Source organism: Orbicella faveolata, unplaced genomic scaffold, assembly GCF_042242905.1.
Source record: "Orbicella faveolata isolate gen_17 unplaced genomic scaffold, um_ofav_v1 contig_12, whole genome shotgun sequence".
NCBI classification, from domain to species: domain Eukaryota; kingdom Metazoa; phylum Cnidaria; class Anthozoa; order Scleractinia; family Merulinidae; genus Orbicella; species Orbicella faveolata.
The window spans coordinates 12,622,203-12,632,082 of record NW_028301539.1 but is presented as its reverse complement, the minus strand read 5'-3'; the positions used below and the strand labels follow the sequence as shown (position 1 = coordinate 12,632,082).

Here is a 9,880-nt window from a genome sequence, read left to right as displayed (position 1 = left end):
GATGCTGTCATGACTCTTTCAGACACATCAAAGTCTGATCTAAACTGGTGGATAACACGCACACATACCACTTTTAATTGGGTATCCCACGGCAGCCCCAGTGTCACTATTTACTCTGATGCATCCTTGACTGGCTGGGGTGGGGTCATGAATGATGTGTCTACTGGAGGTCTTTTTTCAGAGGAAGAACTATTTCATGCAATCAGCTAACAAGAAATTTGTGGCTGTGGTGTATTGAAAGAAACTTGTGGATTACCACAGCCTACATCCCGGGGAAACTTAATGTCATAGCTGTTAGCGAATCAAGGAAAACCTACCAGGACATTGAATGGAAACTTGACCCACTTGTTTTTAACAAGATTTCTTCTTTCTGGGGTAAACCCTCGATAGACCTTTTTGCATCAAGACTCAATTTTCAGTTTAGACCTTTTGTCTCATGGAAACCAGACCCAGAAGCCTTTGCAATTGATGCTTTTTCAATTATCTGGAAGGAGCAAAATTTTTATGCGTTTCCTCCTTTTGCCATAATCAACAGGGTACTACAGAAAGCAGAGCAGGATCAATCACACGGTATAATCATTGTCCAACTTTGGACCACTCGTTCTGGTTTCCTCGTCTGCTGCGGATGTTAGTAGATCATCCAGTTCTTCTACCATGTTCCCATCATTTACTGACACTTTCAACAAATCGTCATCTGAGACACCCACTCCACAACAAACTAAAACTAATGACATGCAGGTTGTCTGGGATTCTTTGCGAACAAGAGGAGTTTCAGAGAAAGCTTCAGCAGTTATCCTCAACTCCTGGAGAGGAACCATTCAAAAACAATACCAGGTCTACCTTAAAAAGTGGTACAGTTTTTGCAGTAAAAGGGGTTTTGATCCCTGCTCAGTTTCTTCCGTAAAGGCTCAGGATTTCTTGGCTGAATTGTTTGAACAGGGCTTAGGCTACAGTGCGCTCAACACTACCAGATCTGCATTATCGCAAGTATTACCTCCTCAAGCTGGAGTTCCTTTTGGAGAACTACCCCTTACCAAAAAGTTCATGAAAGGGGTTTTTCAAGAGAAGCCCTCTCTTCCACGATACACAGTTACCTGGGATCCAGTTTTGCTGCTCAGTTTCTCAGAAGCCAATCTCCAAACGGAAAACTGGACCTTAAAATGTTAACTTTTAAAACTGTGACTTTGTTAACCCTCTTATCAGCCCAGAGGATACAAACTATTCACTTACTCGATATTCGTAATATGTCTATTACTGATTCCATTGTTAAAGTTTCTATAGGAGACAAGTTGAAACAAACCAGACCAGGTTATCATCTTCATGAACTTGAATTTCCAGCTTATTCTCCTGATCAACGGCTTTGTCCAGTTTCAGTTGTTAAGCAGTATTTAACTCGGACAAAACCTCTTTGGGGCGAGATTACAAACCTATTTATCAGTTTTATGAGACCCTATAGGTTAGTTAATAAAAGCACAATTTCACGTAGGGTTAAACCACTTTAGGTCTCGCAGGGGTTGACCTGAGTCGTTTTAAACCGCACAGCATTAGGGTAGCATCTAGCTCTGCTGCATCTCAGGCAAATGTTCCCCTGGCAACCATTCTTCGCACAGCAGGCTGGTCCAGTGAATGTACCTTTGTGCAGTATTATCAGAAAGAGGTGCAAAAACAGGGCACTTATGCTACTACTATTTTAAATAGTTCACTGTGAACACTGTAGTTTCTATGTCATGCACGATCATACAGTCTTTACTGTTTGATAGTTATCTTGGTCATTAGACTTGTTGAGTTCGAATATTTGGGCTCACAAATGCAGTCTCTCAACATCTCATGGGATCCCTACATTGAGGATGATGGGATAGAATTGGAAAATTAAACGAGACTTACCTGTAAGTTGAAGTTTGATATGGATTATTTTCAATATTCCAGTTACTTATTTCCTAAAGTATTTTCGTGCCAAATTTCGTGAAATTCTAATGAGTGGTTCTCGAGAAATAGGCGTATTTCCGAGAGTGCAATTTTTCATTCAATCGCAGTTTTTTGACTTACTACGCATGTGCTGCATTCAACTGGGTTCTTTCGGTAACAAAGAAAAAGCTGAGAATTGCTGGGTTCTTTGCATCGTTACCTTTTCTAGCATATCTCTATAATAAAAGACTAGAGCTATCAATACATTGCGTTCAATTATAGAGAAAAACAGCACATATAGTGCGGCTGTTGAGTAAATAAAATGATCGCTCTATAGACGGCATGTTTGTGTTTTGCAATCCTTGTTTACGCGCAGAATTGCATTAGCAAAAGCGCGCGCGAAAACTGTGTGCGGCCACCTTAACAGTGAAAACCTCAACAAGTAACACTTTGTCTATGCTTTATAAACAATTTAGCCTCTTCTAGGCGTTCAGTTAGTTGGGGTGCAGCGCGAAAAACGGCGAGGGAAAATTTTTTCCCCTTGCTATTTTCCGCGCTGCGCCCCAACTAACTGAACGCCTAGAGGTACATTTCATCTAGACATAAAATTACGCCGAGCCAGTCTCGTATATTGTAATAGGAATTTTAGGAATTTTTTATTTGCAGTAAACGGAAACCTCATTTACTTTGGCTTCCAAAGGAATGCCCGAGTTTAAAAATTGGCTTGGCCTTTTATACTCCCTCCTGTTGTGATTTTCATCATCCCCCACTCCCGACGGTATATACCTGGCGCGTTGACTGACTCACAATCCGAGAGCTAACCCTAGCAAAAATTGTTTGCACTGGTGTCTTTGCACTTTAGCGGACTATGTTCCAGTAGATTTGTAATAGGTTGCAAGCTGAAGATACAGCTTCATCAGTGGTGATGAACTGGAGTGATGAACTTATGTTCCGCCCTCGTCCAGAGAATTTATACACTCACATCCGCTTAATCTTACTGAAACCAGCTTCAAACCACGGGAAGGCGTCGAGTCGTTGAACCCTAGGTCTGAAAGTTTTAGAGTTTTGCTGTCTTTTGGAAGGACTGTTAACAACGAATGTGGGTGTATCGTCAGGTGCTACGAAATCAATTGCATCATCTTTAGGCTGGTTTTCAAATAAAATCAGTCGAACTTCATATGAGCCTAATTGGATGAATTGGCTCGGCTGAAATCAGTTGATCCAAGAGAAAATGAGGGTTGGTTGGTTGATGATAATGCAATCACCAACAGCGTAATGTCACGTAGATCGTATACAACCTTTAGCTAGGATGCCTGTGGGCGAAACAACCGCAACCAACCACAGGCGGCCCAGACGATGTATGCGATTATCGACGTGACATTACGCTGTTGGGGAATGCTCCAAATACCACGCGTAGATTACATGTACGCTGTGCGCTTTCTTCGATGTAGACTGCTCTCTACCATAGAGGTTAAAATATAAACAAACAGTTTCCGTCGAAAAACTAGTCTTTGGGAGAGCGCTGCTGGGCACGCACTTTGATAATAGGGAGCTTACGAATCGACGACTTTTGCACGACGCCGCCGTTAGATTGCGTGACATGCTCACTGCGCATGCGTTTCTGAGCACTTCCCAGCTTCGCGCCAAAGTCGACGACGTTGGTGAGAGCGATTTGCCGGCGTCTTGGAAACAGGAGGCCGTGAGGTTAGTTTTCAAAGTTTTCCCTCGATATTTCGGGTATTTTTTGCCAGATAATTTAAGTATCACATTAGGGGCATGTCCTTGATGTTTGATTTTAATTTTATTTGCCTGTTTTCGTTCAAGAAACGACCTTCTACAGTGCCATGGCGAAAGCTATGAGTTCGACCAACACGGAAAGCGGTCAAAGCACGACACGGTCTGAATGAAAAGCAAATTGCTGTATGAAAAATCTTTCATTTTAATCACGCTTCACTGAAATATGACATTTTTTGGTGTACAATGAATTTGAAAGGACTAAAAAGTTTTAGCATTCGTGTCGACAGTTAGAAACAAGGACTAGATAGCTCAACTAGAGAGCTAGGCGATTTTTCCTCTGTTGTTTTGAGTGGTCTTATAGCCAGCCTAATCTTTTAGAACCCAAATTTTTCTCGACGTACAGCTGCGCTTTCTTTTCTGCCATGCTAGCACATTTTGTTGGTCTGTCTTGAGTATTTTTTTTCTCGAGCTCCTGAGACAAAAAAAATTTGCCGGTCGCGCATAAACGTCGTCGTCTTTACTGCGAATCGTAAATTCAAATTTCTACAGGACGACGACGCGAGACTATAAGGTGACCCAACGGCGCCGTCGTCCGAAAGTCGTCGATTCGTAACCTCCCTAATAACTTTGAAAGACGCCGAAGGGCATAATCAAAGGGGTGAACCCAAATTAGGCTATTACATTTAATAGCCGCACCCCCCCCCCTTCCCCTGTTGAGGTCGTACCTTTCTTTTCTTCTTACCCCTGATGAATTCGATAAGATAAGATTACCATTTTTACGGGTCTTCTCCTGAAAAAAATCGCACATGCGAGTCATTGCTGATTACAAAATACTGAAATTGAAGTCGGAAATCGGGGTTGGTACATTTCGCTGACCACTAGTCCATGGACTACCCCGAAGGACCTGGTCCATGGACTACTTGAGTGGACTACCCATGGACTACCCTACATGGATCACCCTGAAATTTGTGGCAAATATAAATTTAAAGGGAAGGATTCATGGTTTTTCGCATGTGCGAGCGATAACGCAAGTCTATTGTTTACAAGCCAATCACAAACAAGATAAGAACTGAAGCGGGAATGCGAAGGGCTACCCTAAAACCAGGAAACCGGAATCCGGAAACCGGAAACCAGAAACCGGAATCCGGAATCCACAAATAAAGGAAAACAAGTTCTTCAAATACGCGAAAATTATTTTGCATAGCTTTTGCCTGTAAAAAATAAGAGGCCAAGTGAAAAAGACCTCAAACTTAACCTCTTTTGAAGCAAAAATTCCCCATCTGTTAAAATTCATGCAACCGTTATTTCTAGTGAGGGCTATGATTATGAGAATCTACGTAAAGTGCGTCTTAATGTGATTCCAAGCACCCTGACAGGGTCTCAAATAAGTTTGCTGGCAATTGCCATTTTGTTTAATGAGTGATCTGCAATTTCCCGAAGGTATAAATTTAGCCTTTATGTCTAGGAGATACTGAACAAGAGAAAATGCCACAGAGAACAGGATGTCCGTCAGTTGCAGCCCCCTGTACATTGGCGGTCACGCCCCCTACTTTCGGTGTCCAAAGGCTAACCTGGCTCCTCTTTATAGATTTGCTTTTCCCAACAGATACGAGACTAATTCCAGATCAACACCATTTCCACACTGATACTGGTACAAATCACCACTACATATTCTTGCCGGCCATCGTATCAAAACAATTTATAGAAATGTTGCACACTTACTTCCGTCTGCTTCTCGCTTGCGAACGGATCGGACTACATGTTGTTAAAGGATACTAACAGACTGCCAGAAACTCACCGCAATAGCTTGTTGCTATTGTGCTACTCACTAGTGTTCTCAGAGCAATTGCAATTTGATCTAGACAAGAAGCGCGCTCTCACCAGGGCCAGGTTGTACAAAAGATGGGTAACTTAGCCTGCGTGAAAGCGAGCAAGCTCTCGTGTTTGGGCTGGGGGCGCGAGTTGCGAAGCCGCGAGAAGGCACTCGCTCACGTGCCAACGCAAAAAGACACTAGACACTAGAGCCTGCTCAGACACTAGAGACAGATACTAGAGCCTGCTCACAGGCTATGGGTAACACTATCCACCCAAAAAAATCACTAACCCTGACTGGATAGTGATTTACCCAATGGATAGCTTTATTCAGCTTTTGAACAACCGGGCCAGATGTATAGCTAAGGGTTGTTCAGAACTAGTCAAGAATTTATTAACAATTACAATTTGCGGTTGAAGTAAAGCAAAGGAAATAAGTAACAACAAAATACTTTTCCCCTATATTTATTTATTAGACATTGCTGAAGTGAATTATTTCTATCGTCATTCATAATATGTGGATTCCGGATTCCGGATTCCGGATTTGATTCTGGTTTCCGGTTCAGGATTCCGGATTCCGGTTTCTGGTTTCCGGTTGCGGATTCCGGTTTCCGGATTCCATGTTTTAGGGTTGCCTGAATGGGAATGTTTGGCGGTCAGTCAACTGGCCGTTTGCTCGGTAATACTTGTCGGGTGAAAAGGATTCAAAACCGTTTTTCTTTTGGAAAATGTCTTCAGTCATTGCTGAAACGTCTAGCTGCAAGTGCATTGGTGTTCGCTCGCGAAAGGATGGCAGCAAAGCGAAAGATTGTCCCTGCAAAACGCGAGGTGAGTTTTGTTCTGCCCCTTGCAAATGTCTTCTGAACGGTAAAAAGTGTCAAAATCAGGTGGGTTTTCACTTTTCCTTTCGATACACGTTTAGTCAACTGATTTTCCTTAATAAATATAACAGTTGCAGCTATTATGGACCAACAAGAACACTGTAAACCTCATGAGTCATTGTTTATAGTCAAAATTTTACAAAGTGTTCAAGGTCAATGTCGAGGAAAAGATTGTTGTTATTCATCGTGGTAGATGCAGTAAATAAATAAATAAATAAATAAATAAATATACATTTATATAGCGCCATTTTCCACTAATTGTCCATGGCGCTTTACAATACTTTAAAATTAAAATCCTAATTCTTTAAAAACCTAAAATCCTAAATCCTAAAAGTTAAAATCCTAAGAATTAAATACGCTATATAATACAATTAGGCTACAAATAAAAAGTAAAAACTACAAATCAAATGCATAGATCTCCCAATCTGTTTCACCATGGAGATCGAGAACAACAACAAGATCGCCTTTCTCGACACGTCAGTTTACAGAGAACCTGATGGCCGCCTTACCACCAGTGTCTATAGGAAACCAACACATACTGATCAGTACCTAGCGTATGATTCACACCAACCTCAGTCAGTAAACCGCGGTATTGTGAAGTGTCTGTAGACCGGGCTAAACGTCTCGTCACCAAACCATCAGTAATCGCTGGAGAGAAGAAACATCTGTCATCTGTACTTGTTTCTAACGGATATCCCTCCTCTTTTGTACAGAAGATCACAAAGGCACGAACAACCCCAAGAAGAGAGCCTGTCGCGGAATTTAAATCCACCGCCGTTTTACCTTATGTCCAAGGAGTTTCGGAGTCTCTCCGCCGCTGCCTAGAACAACAAGGCATTCGCACCGTCTTTAAGTCCGACACGACACTTCGGTCACACTTAGTGCGACCAAAGGACACCGTCAACCCGGCTAAACAAGATGGTGTTGTCTACAGGATTCCCTGTGAGTGCGGCAAAGTCTACATCGGGGAAACAGGGAGATCTATGCAGGAAAGGATCAAAGAACACGACAGGGATATACGACTCGCCCGTACCCAGACCTCCGCCGTTTCTGAACACACCCACGAGACCGGCCACTATCCTATCTGGAATGAGGTCAAGTTTATTGATCGAGATCCTCACTGGTACACACGTAGGGTCAAGGAAGCTATGCACATAAGACTTCACCCTAACAACATCAACAGGGATAGTGGAATTGAAATTCCTGAAGCATGGATACCCACGATCAAGAAACACAACAACAGGAGAACGGTACAACAGTGGACCACTGAGGGAACAGCTACTCGCCGGGACAATGGAACAATAGGAGGATCGAAATGCACCAATTACAGCCGACCTTTGTGATATAAATGATACTGTGCAATCAGTCGACCTTATCACCTGAAGAAGACTAGCAGTAAGCAGTCGAAACGTCGCGATCTACATCTCAAGTGACTACATCGTGAGACAAACGATAATACACTTTATTAGTGTTCAAGGTGTTTACAAATGCAAATGAACTGCGAAGTCAGAGTCTGAGTTCAACAAACTCATCCCTTTTAAAAACTTCCACGTTGAAAAAATCCTCTTCTTTAGACAAACTCGTTTTCTGTGTGCATACCAGGCTGCTCTGTACAGTCGTTCAGCTTCTAGAGATTCCTCGGAACGTACAGTCGCCGGGCGGCCACGACGTCTCTTCTTTGCCTCCATACTAGGGAACTTAAGCACGGGTCGTTTCAGAGGCAACGGCAACTTTAGCGACCGAAAGAGCCTGGGAAGAGAACAACGTCGTTCCCGCCAAAATATAAACGTTAAGCAGCTAGACGAGTTTTGCATTAGCGACGTCGGTTGCAAACTCTGTTCGCTTTTAAAATAAGCTGTTTGAGAGAATGTCATCTTTCAGTGAAATGAGAAACCTGCTTTTTTTTTTGTACGACAGTGAAAGCATCTGTGACGAAGAATTTTTGACTTTGTACGAAAGTTACAGTTCCAAGAATCCAGAATTCCCTTACAGCTCCTACCCAAAGTTTGATTACGACCAGATGGATGAATCAGAGTGTTTAGCGGAGTTCAGAGTGCGAAAACATGACATAACATTATTGGCAAATGTTCTTCAATTACCAGACACTTTCTGATGTCCGCAAAGAACAACTTGTGACCGAACTGAAGGGCTTTGTATGCTTCTGAAGCGTTTCTCGTATCCATGTCGCTATTCAGACATGATTCATCGTTTTGCAAGACCAGTTCCCGAAATAAGCATGATCACCAATACAGTGATGGATCATATTTTTTTGAGCCATGGTCATCGAATTTCACAGTGGAATTTTGATATACTGAGTCCGCCAATGCTACAGGAGTATGCAGATGTTATTCATGCTAAAGGTGCACCTCTCAGCAATTGCTTTGGGTTTATAGATGGGACAGTCAGACCAATTTCTCGCCCAGGCCAACACCAAAGAATAGTGTACAATGGACATAAACGGGTACATTCACTCAAGTTTCAGTCCGTCACTCTACCAAATGAACTTATTGGAAATATGTATGGGCCTGTTGGTAAGTTATGTTCACTAGGATACCATGAAAATAAGCTGCCACTTAAGGTTTCATTAATTTATTAATCTTATTTATCTGTTTTGGTATGCAGAGGGGAAAAAACATGATGCAAGCATGTTGGTAGATTCCAATCTTCTCCAGGAATTGGAAAGGAATGTATTTTCCCCAACAGGCCAGCCCATGAGTGTTTATGGTGATCCTGCCTATCCCCTGCGAACACACCTACAGGCACTTTTTCGCCATGGTGTCCTAACACCGATGATGGAACAATACAATTTTGACATGAGTTCTGTTACAGTAACTGTGGAGTGGCTCTTTGGGGACATCATCAACGACTTCAAGTTTTTGGATTTTAAGAAAAACCTAAAAATTGGAATGAGTAGTGTGGGAAAAATGTATCTTGTATGTGCACTTCTTAATAATGCTATTACCTGCCTATATGGCAAGAAAACCTCAGAGTTTTTTGGTCTAGACCCTCCTTCATTGCAGTATTATTTTAGATAAATTCTCTCAAATAAACAGAGCAGAAATAGAGGCCATTTTAATTAAACCCAAATTTATTAAGTATTTGAATTCTTCTTGGTAGTCACCAATGTAAGAGTCAAACTTGTAACAACAATAATGAATGAACTTGTTTTTTTCTTCGAATTCACAAAACGCAAGTAAATAATAAGACATTAATTTCAACAAATACCTGTCTTTTTGTTGAAATAAATAAACACTGCCTTAACATGTTCATACTTGGGGAAAATGTCATTGTCTCTTCTCGAGAAGCTTTTGGATAACCGACAGAATAGCTTGATTTGTTTGTTGTTGTTGCTGTAAGACAGTCACCATCACTTCCTGATTCTGCTCTTGTTCTAGGGTACTTACCATTTACATGGGAAAACCGGAAATTCTAGTTGGAAAATCAAATGGTTCGCCCCATACCGTTTGGGAAGCTTCAGAAAATATGGACTGTGATTTGAGTTGATGCTATTTTTCTGCTCTTTTAAGTCTCTCTAACGGATGTGG

At 41.9% G+C, this 9,880-nt stretch overlaps 1 protein-coding gene and 1 pseudogene across 1 annotated transcript; both read left to right on the top strand.

Moving 5' to 3' along the window:
- Window positions 1-475: 475 nt before the first annotated feature.
- LOC149116703 (uncharacterized) lies at window positions 476-2,246 on the top strand (annotated as a pseudogene).
- A 5,956-nt stretch (window positions 2,247-8,202) lies between these two features.
- Window positions 8,203-9,604, top strand: LOC149116702 (uncharacterized). Its single transcript, XM_089282467.1, has 2 exons — window positions 8,203-8,866; window positions 8,958-9,604. The coding sequence occupies exons 1-2, from the start codon at window positions 8,491-8,493 to the stop codon at window positions 9,368-9,370; spliced, it is 789 nt and encodes a 262-aa protein (XP_089138593.1). The 5' UTR covers window positions 8,203-8,490; the 3' UTR covers window positions 9,371-9,604.
- Window positions 9,605-9,880: the final 276 nt, after the last annotated feature.

Bases quoted from the DNA above. Each gene is read 5' to 3' on its own strand.
- LOC149116702 (XM_089282467.1), top strand. From the start codon at position 8,491: ATGCTTCTGAAGCGTTTCTCGTATCCATGTCGCTATTCAGACATGATT. The intron at 8,867-8,957 runs GTAAGTTATGTT...TTTGGTATGCAG, and splicing joins AAATATGTATGGGCCTGTTG to AGGGGAAAAAACATGATGCA.